Source organism: Rhinoderma darwinii, chromosome 5 (genome assembly GCF_050947455.1).
Source record: "Rhinoderma darwinii isolate aRhiDar2 chromosome 5, aRhiDar2.hap1, whole genome shotgun sequence".
NCBI classification, from domain to species: domain Eukaryota; kingdom Metazoa; phylum Chordata; class Amphibia; order Anura; family Rhinodermatidae; genus Rhinoderma; species Rhinoderma darwinii.
The window spans coordinates 210,420,850-210,436,723 of NC_134691.1; the positions used below are offsets into that span (position 1 = coordinate 210,420,850).

Below are 15,874 nucleotides of genomic sequence, written 5' to 3' on the forward strand. Positions count from 1 at the left end.
GACCCATCTTATAGTCCAGGGTACTCACGGGTTCAAAGTTCATCAAAAGTCCGGTGTGCGCACTGCCCCATTAAGAGTGGGCACGAGAGTGCGCGCGCACCCTACGGGATATGGCTGAGGTGAGTGGAAGCGAGCGCTGGCGTCTCCTGTAGAGGAGGCTGGGGCCAGCGCTTGCCGACTCGTGGCTGTGGCAGTCAGGGGGAGATTGGAGCGGACGGCCCGCAGCCGCGGACATTACAGTATCCCCCTCTTACGCCCCCTCTTCTTGGGACCAGGGCGAGAGAGAAGAGTAGGAGCATTGAGGTTGTCCTCTGGCTCCCAAGACCTCTCTTCAGGACCAAACCCCCTCCAATCCACCAAATAAAAAGTCTTTCCTCTCACTTTCTTGGTGTCCAAGATCTCCTTAACCTCAAAGGTGTCTGAAGGGCCGCTGGAGGCAACCGCAGGGCTAGGAGTCTTGGTATAGCGGTTCAGAACCACCGGCTTCAGGAGGGAGACATGGAAGGAGATGGGGATCTTGAGGGTAGGAGGCAGCCGAAGCTTGTAGGCGACAGGGTTGATCTGCTGTAGGATCTCGAAGGGTCTGAGAAACCTGGGAGAAAATTTGCATGATGGCACCCTTAGTCGGATATTCCTAGAAGACAGCCAGACCTTCGTGCCAGGAAGAAACTGAAGAGGTTCTCTTCTCCTTGTGTCAGCCTTCCGTTTCATGCGGTCGACTGCCATTAGGATGGAGGATAGAGGCTGACGTGAAGGCACTCTTCAGGCTATTGAATGCGGATTCTGCCTCAGGAGTCAACACCTTGGCGTTCATGCCCTTCTTAGTGAGGTTAGAGATGGGAGAAGTCAGCGAGGAGAAGTTAGGAATAAACTGTCTGTAAAAATTGGCGAATCCCAAAAAGCGCTGTACGACCCTCAAGCCTTGAGGGCGTGGCCATTGCAGGACAGACTTTACCTTCTCAGGATCCGTCTCGAGACCTCGACTCGAGACAATGTAGCCCAGGAAGGGTAGAGCATCTCTGTCAAACACGCACTTCTCCAACTTGGCGTACAGACGATTCTCCCTTAACCGTAGCAAAACTTGACGGACATGTCTCTGATGCGTCATAGGATCTGGAGAAAAAAATCAAGATGTCATCAAGATAGACCACAACACAAACATAGAGGAAGTCACGGAAAATTTCATTAACAAACACCTGGAAGACCGCGGGAGCATTACACAGGCCAAAGGGCATTACTAGATAGTCATAGTGTCCATCACGGGTGTTAAATGCAGTCTTCCATTCATCACCCTGGTGAATCCGGACTAGGTTGTAAGCCCCACGCAGGTCTAGTTTAGAAAAAATCTTGGCACCACGTATACGATCAAACAGTTCAGAGATCAGTGGCAACGAATATTTATTCTTCACCGTGATCTGGTTGAGACTTCGGTAGTTGATACAAGGACAAAGAGAGCCATCTTTCTTTTTGACAAAGAAGAACCCGGCTCCTGCCGGGGAGGAAGACTTTCGTATGAAGCCCCTCTCCAAGTTCTCTCTCACATAGGCGGACATGGACAGTCTCTGGCAAGGAGAGAGGATATACCCTACCATGGGGAAGGGATGCACCAGGAATCAGTTCGATAGGGCAGTCATACGCCCGATGTGGAGGCAATGACTCTGCCTCCCTCTTGCTGAAGACGTCCGAAAATGCAGCATAACGACTCGGCAATCCTGCCAATGACCGAGGCAAAGAAGGATGAACCGAACTAATCTGCACCAGGCAACGGCTTTGACACTCAGGGCCCCACTGGAGAACCTCTCCAGAATTTCAGTCCTGGACTGGGGCATGCAATCGGAGCCAAGGCAGACCCAGCAACAAAGGGTTAACAACTTTGGATAGGACATAGAACGACAGAAGTTCGGAGTGAAGAACCCCTACTTGGAGCCTCAGCGGCTAGGTCACAGCTATAACTGGGTCTGGCAGAGGTAGTCCATTTACTGAAGCAACTGTGAACAGGCTCTCCAGAAGGGTGGTGGGTAATTGAAGAAGGTCCACCAGGTCTCTACGGATGAAATTAGCAGCGGATCCAGAGTCCAGATACGCAGAGACCTGATGCGTTCTCTCACCGGACACTATGGTCACAGGTATGGACAAATTAGACGCAAGTCCATTCTTACCCAAAGTTGTCACTCCTAGCAACCCTAGGCTTTGGGAACTTTGGGGACACAGGCGCACAAGATGGCCACCGAGGCCGCAATAAAGACAGAGTCCAGAAGTGCGTCTGTGTTGTCTCTCCTGGGTGGATAGCTTACACTGGTCCATTATCACAGACTCCTTAGGAGGATCGACATCTGAGGACAGCAGGGTTTGCTGCAAAGTAGGAGCCAGACTGGGAAGGACTCCCTCCCGTTGAACCTCTTGGAGGCATTCTCGGATCCGTATATCAATCCGGGCGGACAGAAGGAAGAGGTCATCCAGGGTAGTCGGCAGATCCCGAGTGGCAAGTTCATCCTAAATTTTAGGAGCCAGTCCATGCCAGTATGCAGCCACCAGGGCCTCATTGTTCCATAACAGCTCTCCCACCAGGGTGCGGAAGTGGATGGCATACTCACTCACGGAGGTGTCTCCTTGGCGTAGGTTAATCAAAGAAGCCGCTGCAGATGAGACCCGACCAGGCTCCTCAAACACCATACCAAAAGACCGGAGGAAGGCTTGGAAGTCACGGGTCTCTGGTCCTTGTCCCTCTCAGATAGGGTTCGCCCATGCAGGAGCCTTGCCAGTGAGGAGAGAGATGATGAAAGCGACCCTTGCGCCATCAGACGAAAATGTCCTATTATACAGACTGAAGTGTATCTGGCACTGATTCAGAAATTCATGACAGGTACTTGCGTCTCCATCATAGCGGTCAGGAAGTGGCAAAGAAAGACACGGGTCAACACTGCCAGGAGGTGTAGTAGGAGGAACGGCAGCTTGTGCCTCCTGCCGACGTGCAAGAATGTTCAACGCCTGGAGGAGTTGGTCCTGTCGAGACCGGAGGTCTAGCATATCCGCCCGCATCTCTTGAGACGTCGTCATAGTCTTGAATCGATCAGCGGGGTCCATGGCCTGAGCGTACTGTCACGAAGGGTCTGTAGACCCACTGGGCCGTACCGCCTTGGCAGTAAGGCAGCTGGTCAACAGGGCGCAGGTTAATGTCTATAGTTTGTATAGGTACCTGTGACAGCTCGGACAGCAGCAAGGCAGGCTCGGCTGGGACTAGGCAGCAGGTAGACGTCAGGCGAGGTGAAGCAGGTCAGGGGTGGAATACAGCAGGACACGACTTTGGTACAGCACAGTACTCGACCAGGATAGTATGGCATGCAGGGAACAGGAACAGGAACACACTAGGAGACCATTGCATAGACAAACTAGGGAAACAACGCTCAGGCATCCAAGCAGGGGGCTGGTCCCCTCTTATAGTCCAGGGTACTCACGGGTTCAAAGTTCATCAAAAGTCCCTACGGGATCCAACTGAGGTGAGTGGAAGTGAGCGCTGGCGTCTCCTGAGGAGGCTGGGGCTAGTGCTTGCCGACTCGTGGCTGCGGCTGTCAGGGGGAGATTGGAGCTGAGGGCCCGCAGCCATGGACGTTACAATCTGTAATTCTCAGTTTTCTTCAAGCTAGTGGGTGGAGCCTAATGGCTATCATGTCTTTAAAACACTGCACACTTAGAAGAGTAAAATCCTGCTCTCCTATATGTATCTATGTATCGATCTAAAAAAAAAAAGAAGCAAAGATTGGCAGCTTAAGAAAGCCTCCATTGCGGGAGCGGAAACGTTGCAGAGGTGAATAAAGTTCATCCTTTTCTACTAAACTGCTGGAGTGCTGCCAATCTTAGATTTTTTATATTTTGTTTGGATACTGGATTTGTATTCAAGGGCTTGCATTCAGACTGTCTATATAATCACAGTGCTGCTTTCTTGCTATTTGTCTATCTATCTATCTATCTATCTATCTATCTATCTATCTATCTATCTATCTATCTATCTATCTATCTATCTATCTATCTATCTATCTATCTATCTAAGCTGCAGCAGCATTGAGGACATTATATAGAAATAATGAGCAGTGTAGTTGAGAATCCAGCACTGGGGTTAGAATGAGCTCTTACCAGCAACCTGTGTCCCCCCTGTGCTCCTGCTCCCCCTTCCCTCTCCATAAACTTCTATGGGTAACATGTCTGTGTCTCACGCTTTGCTCTCTCCTCCTTCCCCCCTCCCTTCTCTATAGTCTTCTATGGGAAGCAGCATCTGTGTCTCTTTCTCTCTGCTCCTGCTCCCCTCTCCTGCTCCCCACTCCCCTCTTCATAGACTTCTATGGGCAACAAGTCTGTGTCCTTCTATCCTTGCTCTCTCCTCCTGCTTCCCATCCCCTCTCCATAGACTTTTATGGGCAGCGTGTCAGTGTCTCTCTTTCCTAACTCCCTTCTCCTGATCTCCCTCCTCTCTCCATAGACTTCTATGGTCAGCGTGTCTGTGTCTGTCTGTCTCTCTCTTATCCCACCTCCTGTTCCCCCTCACCTCTCCATAGACTTCTCGGGGGAAGTGTGTCTGTGTCTCTTTCTCTTCTACTGCTCCATCCTCCTGCTCCCCCCTCTCTATAGACTTCTTTTACTGCAGTGTGTCTGTGTCCCTTTTCCTTCCCCCCTACCCATTCCATATACTACTATGGGCAGGCTCTGAAGACACTGCAGTTTGCTTTGGCAGAGACACCCACCCCCAGTCCCTGCACTTTGTCTCTTCTGCTCTGTAACTAGGGACAGATTTTGTTTAACAACAGGAGGTGAGCAGCAGATTACAGGAAGAGATGCACCTAGCAGCAGTAAATTCACACAGAATTTGCATGGATAAAACAACTACATTTTAAATGTAAGTCAATTAAAAAGTTTATATATATCAGGTATACTATTATATTAGCATAAGTTGTTTAAACTATATAACCATGTGTAATAGAGAAGAATAAATAAAGATGCACTCACCGGAAGGAAATAGAAATTGTTATAAACAAGCCATTGTTTTTCTTCCATGGAAACAAATGAACTAGAATTTGACGTGTTGTACAATGAATGTATAGAAATTAAATCATCGTCCAAGAAAAACTGCAATAAAACAAGATATTGGTTAATTTCCTGAATTTATTTCTTATTTCCGACATCATTAAAGAACATCAAATAATAAAGTCTGCTAATGGTCTTTTCTAATAAAAAATAAAAGTAAAAATAAAATAAATGTTATAAAAACCCCAAAATCAAATGCCAACCAACAAAAAGTTTCCCCCGCTAATCATTGTCGTAACACTAGACCTGACCAAATTATCCTAAAATAGATATGTATTCTGCCAAAATTTACAGGAGACAATGTCGTTCACAAATTAAAAGTCTATTTTAGGGTAATGCTATATAATTTCTAGACAAAATGAGCTAAAAATGTAAAAAAGTTTTTTTTTTTCTTTTATATTTTTTCAAACAATAAGCCTAAAACATCTGAAAAAGCACAAATTATGTATAAAAATTATAAGAAAAGAAACCTGCATTCTTCACAAAAGAAAACTTGCAAAAATCACGTTGCTAGCCCAACATATAAAAAAAATGTATAGCTGTTTAACTAACGCTAGCTAAAAGTGACTAAACAGTGTCTGGTCATGAAGACTCCAATAAAGTTACTAATTACCTCTAAAAGAGGAGGTAAAATAGAATCACTATATTTAAAAAAAACAAAAACTTTCCCATCCCATCTCAAACCACCCATCACAATGTCAAGTACTATAGAAGAGTTGTCATATATTAAACTAAGTTCAAAAACCATTCTTTCAATATGTTCTAAAATCGAGCAGTTAGACCAGGGGTCTCAAGCACGCGGCCCACGGGCCACATGCGGCCCCTGGGGCTGTCATCTGCGGCCCGCGGGACACAGAGCTGCTAGGTTCGACTCTGCTCCGAGACTCTGGAATTCCCTGACATCGCTGTCCACATATGAACAGCGATGTCTGGGGCTTCCCCAGAGCCGGAGTTCCGTGCAGAGTGCTAATATTGGCTCTGCTCCGGGACTCTGTGGAATTCCCTGACATCGCTGTCCATAAATGGACAGTGTGTCAGGGTCTTCCCCAGAGCGGAGTCCCGAGCAGAGCGCTAATACAAGCTCTGCTCCGGGACTCTGTCGAATTCCCTGACATAGGTGTCCATGTTTGGACACGCGATGTCTGGGGCTTCCCCAGAGCCGGAGTCCAGTGCAGAGCTCTAGTACAGACTCTGCTCCGGGACTCTGTGGAAATCCCTGACATCGCTGTCCATATATGGATAGTGTGCAGGGTCTTCCCCAGAGCGGAGTCCCGGGCAGAGCGCTAGTATAGGCTCTGCTCCGAGACTCTGTGGAATACCCTGACATCACTGTCCATACATTGACAATGATGTCAGGGGCTTCCCCAGAGCAGGAGTCCCAGTGATGTCAGGACCACAGCTGGAGTCCCAGGAAGAGCCTACTAGCGCTCTGCCCAGGACTCCAGCTCTGGGGTTGCCCCTGACATCTCCTCTGTCCATATATGGACAGTGATGTCAGGAGCAGAACTGGAATCCCAGGCAGAGTGCTAGAAGCGGCTCTGCTCCTGGACTCCAGCTCTAAGCAAGCCCCTGACATCACTGTGGCAGCATCTGCGGAGGGCACTGTGGCAGCATCTGCGGAGGGCACTGTGCAGCATCTACGGAGGGCACTGTGGCAGCATCTACGGAGGGAACTGTGGCACCATCTACAGAGGACACTGTGGCAGCATCTACAGAGGACACTGTGGCAGCATCTTCAGAGGACACTGTGGCTGCATCTACAGAGGGCACTGTGGCAGCATCTACAGAGGGCACTGTGGCAGCATCTACAGAGGACACTGTGGCAGCATCTACAGAGGGCACTGTGGCAATATCTAGGGGTGTGTTGCATTATCTACAGAGGGCACTGTGGCATTATCTAGGGGTGTGTTGCATTATCTACAGAGGGCATTGTGGCATTATCTACAGAGGACACTGTGGCAGCATCTACAGAGGACACTGGGGCGGCATCTACAGAGGACACTGCGGCGGCATCTACAGAGGACACTGCGGCGGCATCTACAGAGGACACTGCGGCGGCATCTACAGAGGACTCTGCGGCGGCATCTACAGAGGACTCTGCGGCGGCATCTACAGAGGACTCTGCGACAGCATCTACAGAGGACTATGCGGCAGCATCTACAGAGGACTACGCGGCAGCATCTACAGTGGACTCTGCGGCAGCATCTACAGAGGACTCTGCGGCAGCATCTACAGAGTGCACTGCGGCAGCATCCACAGAGGGCACTGCGGCAGCATCCACAGAGGGCACTGCGGCAGCATCCACAGAGGGCACTGCGGTCAGCATCCTTTCTTGTCATGGTATTTTGTTCGCCATACATCCACGAATCCAACCTTTGGCACAAAATTTAGCTAGCAGGGAATTTGTAGGTTTTAGGCTATGTTCACACAGAGCGGATATGCCTTATAAGTGCACACAGCGTATTCCCCCTGGTCGCCGCAGGGAATTCCGGCAAAAAAAAATGCAACAAATTGTGGTGCAGTTTTTCAGCTGGAATGTCCACTGTGGAAAACTGCATGTTTAAAAAGAAACAAAAAACAAACAAACAAACAAACAAACAAACAAACAAACAAACACATACTTACCCTCTGGCGTCCTGTGATTTGCTGCAGTGGTCACATGGGATGAAACGTCATCCCAGGAGGCCAGCCTGGACGAAGGAGTATGGAATTCTGGGTAACTATACGATTTTTTCTTTTTCAGAGTTGCTTTTTTTTCGACGAAATCGCAGCTTTTCCGCTGCAAAAAATGCAACATCTGCTATTTCTTGGGGGTTTTACCTCCCCATTAAATTCAACAGGGAAAATTCGCAACACAAAAGCAGCGATTACGCAAATAAAATTAATATATGCTGCAGATTAAAATACTGCACTGCAGGTCAATTTCTGAGGGTTTTTTTTCCACTCATTTACGCAGCGCGTGGATGAGATTTGTTGCTATTGTATTATGCTGCGGATTTTTCGCAAGGAAATCCGTTGTGGAAAATCCACTGTATTTACGCTACGTGTGGACTTACCCTTAAAGGTAATGTGTTGCTAGAAAAAATATTATTTTTTTTTTAGTTAAACAGTGCATAGGTGATTAAACATTGTTATAATTTTTTTTATTTTTTTCACGAGTCAGGAAATATTATAAATTAGATTCTAATTTATAATATTTCCCAGTGCTGGTCACTAGATGGAGCAATTCCCAAAATTGCAGCATTGCATGTGGTAAAGCAACCACATTGCTTTATGCTGCAAAATTTGGGAAAACTCACTCGCTCTAGTGAGCTCTCAGAATCCCCCCCTCCTTTATCCTGGCTAGTGCCGGGAGAAACAAGGGGATTGAACGGTCAAACCTCCTACACTGTGTGTCACCATTTTTTGAGCTAACACACAGTGTAGAAGGTTTACATACACTAGTAAACACACAGTAAAACACTTACATACACAGAAATCACTTACCTGCTCCAGTCGCCGCTGCTCCCTCCGGTCCGTCCGCTCCGTCTGCTGCCGCCGCTCCAAGTGCACAAGTCCGAAAGCCGCGACCGGAAGTAGTAATCTTACTGTCCGGCCGCGACTTCCGGTCTACAGGAAAATGGCGCCGGACGGCGCACAGTTCAACAGACTGTTCCCACACAGACGGCGTACACCATAGTGGATGGAATGGGCCCCGTTCGCATTCATTATGGGACTGGAGCTGCCGTATTCCATGTCTGTATGTGTCGTTAATCGACACATACAGAAATGGAAAAAAAAATGTCAGCCCCCATAGGGAAGAAGAAGTTAAAAAATTAAAAAAAGTAAAACACAAACACACAAATAAATATAAAAGTTTTTAATAAAGCACTAAAATGAAACTGATGTGAAATTTTTTTTTTTCGTGACACTGGTCCTTTAAAGATTTTTCTTTACTGACCTCACCCTTTATAATTGTCTGTCCATTATACAATTGAAAACCCCACAGATCAAAACTGGACAGTAGTTTTTGTGATGAGTGAATGGTAGTGGGATAAAGATAAAGGGAAGGATGCCGTTAAATCCTACTAATGTGCTGCATGAACATATATACCTTTTCTTCTTTATCGATAAGAAAATTGATTAATTTCAAATATATTTTCCTGTGAATGAGTACACCGACTCCCTGGGAGAATTAGTAGACGGAATCATATTCCTGACCCACCCGTTTCCTCCTTATACTATACATTCTATCTCCCATAAGATAAGATTTGAAAGAGCAAATTAGTGCAGGGAATTCTGTAATGCCGGCGGCGGGTCCCGATCCTGCAGATTCCTGTATAATATCACTACCAGTAATCCGCCTGTATCCAATTGTTCGTTACCAGCCTGTATTCTGCCTGTGTCCAGTGATCCTGTATCCTGTAATCCACTACCAGTCTGCATTCAGTGATTCGCTACCAGCCTGCATCCAGTAACCTGCTACGTGCCTATGTACAGTTACGTGCAACCTGCCTGTGTCCAGCTGCCAGCTACTTGTCTGCTTTCCAATGACCGCTATCCACCTGTCACCTGTGACCCCCAGTCAAGCCTCCATCTGTCAAGGTAGCATCTACCTTTGCCTGCCTCGCATCTATCTGGTCAGCAGCTACTCCGCCTCAAGGGGTAGCGACCTGGCAGCCTTCCTGGCAGCACAGACCAGGTCCCTGTATAATGGTTAAAGGATGAAGACCAGGAAGGCTGCTTGGACCACACCCTTAGGCCTCATGCACACGACCGTAAAAACACCCGTTATTGCGGGTCGTAATTACGACCCGCAATAACGGGCCCATAGACTTCTGTTAGTCACGGGTACCTTCCCGTTTTCTCACGGGAAGGTGCCCGTGCCGTTAAAAAAATAGAACATGTTCTATTTTTTCATTTTACTTTATAATGGGAGCACGGCTCGCAAAAGTGGCCGGCTGCCCGTGGCCGGCCGTGCCCGCCCGTGCTCGTAATTACGAGTCGTAATTACGAGCACGGTCGTGTGCATGAGGCCTTAGAGGTGGCCCAAAGCCAAACCGGTGGAGTAGCCCAGTGGGTCCACAAATCTGCTGGTCGTTACAAGATGCCAATTTGATCAAAGACAATACATTTATTTGTCTAGGCCCAGGCCTTTAACATTCTACAATATGTTTACAGGCATCTTTACTCATAATGAGAGAGATTAAAGTAGGAAGAAAAAAGGATTCCCCTATTCCGGCCAGGTCACCTCCCCCCACACCATGGCCCGCTGTGCATAATACATCGCACAGACTTCTTCTATATAGACCACTCCTTCTCCTCCACCAAGATTCATTTTAATCTTAGATCGTAGTTAAAGAGGCTCTGTCACCAGATTTTGCAACCCCTATCTGCTATTGCAGCAGATAGGCGCTGCAATGGAGATTACAGTAACGTTTTTATTTTTAAAAAACGAGAATTTTTGGCCAAGTTATGACCATTTTTGTATTTATGCAAATGAGGCTTGCAAAAGTCCAAGTGGGCGTGTTTAAAGTAAAAGTCCAAGTGGGCGTGTATTATGTGCGTACATCGGGGCGTTTTTACTACTTTTACTAGCTGGGTGTTCTGACGAGAAGTATCATCCACTTCTCTTCAGAACGCCCAGCTTCTGGCAGTGCAGACAGCGTGTTCTCGAGAGATCACGCTGTGACGTCACTCACAGGTCCTGCATCGTGTCGGACGAGCGAGGACACATCGGCACCAGAGGCTACAGTTGATTCTGCAGCAGCATCAGCGTTTGCAGGTAAGTCAATGTAGCTACTTACCTGCAAACGCTGATGCTGCTGCAGAATCAACTGTAGCCTCTGGTGCCGATGTGGCCGACACGATGCAGGACCTGGGGCAGGAAGTGAGTGACGTCACAGCGTGATCTCTCGAGAACACGCTGTGTGTCTGTGCACTGCCAGAAGCTGGGCGTTCTGAAGAGAAGTGGATGATACTTCTCGTCAGAACGCCCAGCTAGTAAAAGTAGTAAAAACGCCCCGATGTACGCACATAATACATGCCCACTTGGACTTTTACTTTAAACACGCCCACTTGGACTTTTGCAAGCCTCATTTGCATAAATACAAAAATGGTCATAACTTGGCCAAAAATGCTCGTTTTTTAAAAATAAAAACGTTACTGTAATCTACATTGCAGCGCCTATCTGCTGCAATAGCAGATAGGGGTTGCAAAATCTGGTGACAGAGCCTCTTTAAGCACTTAATGAAATGTTTTGAGGAAAATAGTTCAATTCCGTTTTCTTTATTCATCCCATCAAAACGACGGAAGCCTTGCACAATGGAGACAAACTGAAACCATTGGCACCGGATCCGTCACCATTGAAACCAATGGTGATGGAAACGGAAACCTTTGGTTTCAGTTTGTGTCAGTCAGGGCTCCGTTGCGACGGAAAGCTCCAACGGAACGGAGCCCTTACGCAGATGTGATCGAAGCCTTATACTTTTCCTCTGTGAATGTTCCACAGGATAGGTTCAAAAGATATGTTGCAAACATTTTTATTTCTGCAGCTGCTCCATTATTCTGAATGGAGTTTGCAGAAATCCATGCACCTGCTGAAAAAACAACCCCATTCAAAAGAATTTAACACATTTTTTTTTGCAAAAATTTCTGCAACAAATCTGCTATGTATGAACATCCCCTTGGGCCCCATTCACAAGTCCCGTATTTTACATAGACTACAATGGGAAGTCCACATCTCTGTGAAGATGTGCATATATGATAGTATAATATAATGTTTGTATAAAATAAAGAAATCACAAAAAATAACAAGACTGTGAGTAATATATTCATATTTGGGATTTCATAACCATTAGGGTATGTTCACACGGCCTATTTTCGGACGTTTTTCGGGCCGTAAACGGCCGAAAAGTCAGCAGCAGAGTGCCTCCAAGCATCTGCCCATTGATTTAAATTGGGAAAACAGGATTCTGTTCCGACGGCCCTGTTTTTTTTACGCGGCCGTTTTTCAAAACGGCCGCGTAAAAGAACGGCCGCGAAAAATAAGTTCAGGTCAATTCTTGGGACATTTTTGGAGCCGTTTTTCATAGACTTTATTGAAAACAGCTCCAAAAATGGCCGTAAAAAACACATTGAAAAACGCAAGTGGCTTATAAAACTTCTGAAAATCAGGAGCTGTTTTCCAATGAAAACAACTCAATTTTCAGTGTGAACATACCCTAACAACTATTTGAAAAATGTGAAAATAAAAACAAAAATCTATGACAAATCCTTTGTTCTGGTGTTTCCCTCATAATAAACATTAATATAGATTAAATAATAACTTATATTTACTTAAAAAAAGGTGCCAAAAACATACACTTGTCCCACAAAAAAAAATTATACTCTATATATAGCGAAATAGAAAAACTCCTTGGATCCCTAAATGCTGTGTACACCTTTGAAAGGCATTTTAAAAAAAGTCAGTCAGTGTGAATAGTACAACTTTATAATAGTTTTTATTAAAAATTATTTTTACTTTTTGAAATACAGCTGCTCTGTATTCTCTATTCAGAGCAGCTGTATTGTGCGCTAAATCCTGCTCCCATCTGGTCAGAGACACACAGGACCCGCTAAAAGTGTACCCGTTAGGTCCGTGGGACTAACGGATTCATGGTCTTAGTGAACCATACAGCTGCTCTGTATCAAGAAAAACAGAGCTGCTGTATCTCAAAAAGTAAAAATAATTTTTAATAAAACGAAACATAAAGTTGCACTAATCACACACTTTATTTAAAAAAAAAAAAATGCCTTTCAAAGGTGTACATAGCCTATAAGTTCATAACTGGCTGGATCCTCAAGGGCATAACCTGTTAAACCTCAATTACGTACATGCACATCATGGAGAGCCTTAACTGAAGCCTCTATTACGTACATGTAGGTCATAGTAATCACACTGGTACAGGAGTTGTGCACGCCTGATCAACAGCAGGAGCCCGGCGGTGATTGACAGCCAGGCTCCTGCTGTAATGGCCAGGATCAGAGAAACCTCTGATCCCAAACTTTAACCCATTAAAGTGCACTATATGTATATTTCATTCTAATTTTTACTATTTATAAACAATACAATATTTTGTTTATTAAAAATGGCATTTAGATTATTATTTTATGTTCTAGTACTTTTGCAAAATGAAAGAAAATTGTACAGGAACAAAATATATATTTTTTTATAAATCTTGCTTTTATTGTGCAAAATTACTAAAACGTAAAAAAACAATATGAATTTGGTATCGCTGTATTCATATCGACCCACAGAATAAAGTTCAAAAGATTGCAGTTTATTTTCTATTCCCCCCTTAAAAAATGTAATAAAAGTCGATCAACAAATTATATGTACGTCAAAATGATGCCACACAAAACAAGCCATCATATGGCAGGGGCGTAGCTAGGGGGGGGGGGGCAGGTCGGGGCATGTGCCTCGGGCGCAACCTGGAGGATACGGATAAGGGGGCGCTGAAGAGCAGCTGATTGCTGCTGACAGGCGCCCCGTATGTGGGACACCTGCAGCAGCTTAGGAAGAGCCAGGACATTAAGGCGTTCTGACTGGGGTCTGTGATGGCCAGGGAGTGGACCAGTCCAGTCACCTGACCTCACGTCAGTGACATGAGGTCAGATGACTCAGGTCAGGGGACAGGTCCACTCCCGTGCTGCAGCCTTCCTGCATCTGCCTGTGCTCTGCCGAGAAACAGAGAGGAAGCTCCGCCCACACACAGCCCGTCCTGACCTGTCAGCAAGGAGACATGGTGAGTGTCTGTGTGTGTAATGTGTGTGTGTAGTGTGTGTTTAGTGTGTAATGTGTGTCTCTGTGTTTGTATGTGTATATGTTACAGTGTGTGTGTGTGTGTGTGTGTGTGTGTGTGTGTGTGTGTCTCTGCATGTGATTGTCTCTTACATCTACTACATTATCTGTACTCAGAGAGATATCACTGTGTTATCTGTGGTGTTACATAGGACTACAGATAAAACTACTACATTATCTGTACTCAGAGAGATATGACTGTGTTATCTGTGGTGTTACATAGGACTGCAGGGAACATCTACTACATTATCTGTACTGTGTGCTAAATTACAATCTCAGCTCTGCTACACAGTACAGATAATGTAGTAGATATTACCTGCAGTCCTATGTAACACCACAGATAACACAGTGATATCTCTCTGAGTACAGATAACGTAGTAGTGTTACCTGCAGTCCTATGTAACACCACAGATAACACAGTGATAACTCTCTAAATACAGATAGTAGTGTTACCTGCAGTCCTATGTAACACCACAGATAACACAGTGATAACTCTGATTACAGATAATGTAGTAGCTGTTGCCTGCAGTCCTATGTAACACCACAGATAACACATTGTGCTAAATTACAATCTCAGCTCTGCTACAATGTGTTATCTGTGGTGTTACATAGGACTGCAGGCAACAGCTACTACATTATCTGTACTCAGAGAGTTATCACTGTGTTATCTGTGGTGTTACATAGGACTGCAGGTAACACTACTATGTGTATTTAGAGAGTTATCACTGGGTTATCTGTGTTGTTACATAGGACTGCAGGTAACATCTACTACATTATCTGTGCTGTGTACATATGTGCCTGTGTGCGTATATATGGGTCTTTTTGTAAATGTGTCTTTGTGCTTGTATATTTGTGCCTTTTATGTATTTGCATATGTTCCTGTCTGTGTATTTATCTGCCGGTGTGTGTGTGTGTGTGTGTGTGTGTGTGTGTCTGTACGTCTATATATTTACCTGTTTGTATATGTTCCAGAATGTGTGTATGTATATTTGCCTGTATGTCTAAATATCTGTCTTTATGTATGTACAGTATATATGTTCCAGCGTGTCCATATATGTGGTTCATTTTTGGTTTGTGTAGGGGGTGGCAATAGAGAGTCCCGCACAGGGCGCCATCCAACTTAAGGCCGGCCCTGGCTGTCACCTCCCCTAGTGAGAAGGAACTCGGCCGCTGCCTGCGCCGCATGACCACCTCGGCTCCTCCGGTAAGTCACACCAGGCAAAGCGGAGAGTGGTAGCGGTAGGCTACCGCTCACCGGTCTGTTCACAGTGTGGCGCTATTTAAAAGGGGTGGGAGTGTGGCGCTATTTAAAAGGGGTGGGAGTGTGGCGCTATTTAAAAGGGGGGGGGGAGTGTGGCGCTATTTGCAAAGGAGCAGTGGGCTGTGTGTGGCACTATCTACAAGGGGGGCTGTGTGTGGCACTATTTACAAGGGGGGCTGTGTGTGGCACTATTTACAAGGGGGGCTGTGTGTGGCACTATCTACAGGGGGCTGTGTGTGGCACTATCTACAAGAGAGGGGCTGTGTGGCGCTATCTACAGGGGGCTATGTGTGGCGCTATCTACAGGGGGCTGTGTGTGGCACTATCTACAAGAGAGGGGCTGTGTGTGGCGCTATCTACAGGGGGCTGTGTGTGGCCTCTTTAATTTATTTTTATGTTAATTACATTATAGAACTATATCGCTTGTAAAATGTAGAAATGCTTTTATACTCAAGTTACAGTAAAAAAATTGTTAACAAAAAATTACATCTCATTGATTGGTAGGGAAAGAAAACATGGCGAGGGGGAAGGAGATGTCGGGAAATAAGTTGGGGGGGGGGGGAGCCAATCTGAATCTTTGCCCCGGGTGGAGGAGAACCTAGCTACGCCTCTGCATATGGCTACGTCAATGGCAAAACAAAAAAGTTATGGCTCTTGGAGTGTGATGATGAAAAAACTTCCTATTATGACATACAAGATAAGAAAAACCTTGGTCA

The 15,874-nt window shown here is 45.9% G+C and overlaps 1 protein-coding gene across 1 annotated transcript in view; it reads right to left on the reverse strand.

Annotated features, from left to right (window-relative positions):
* The window catches only part of ADCY2 (adenylate cyclase 2), an 831,331-nt gene that overhangs the window by 191,671 nt on the left and 623,786 nt on the right, over window positions 1-15,874 (reverse strand). Inside the window, exon 17 of the mRNA XM_075826916.1 lies at window positions 4,999-5,118. Within this exon, the coding sequence (XP_075683031.1) occupies window positions 4,999-5,118 (120 nt within the window). The remainder of the gene's footprint in view (window positions 1-4,998; window positions 5,119-15,874) is intronic.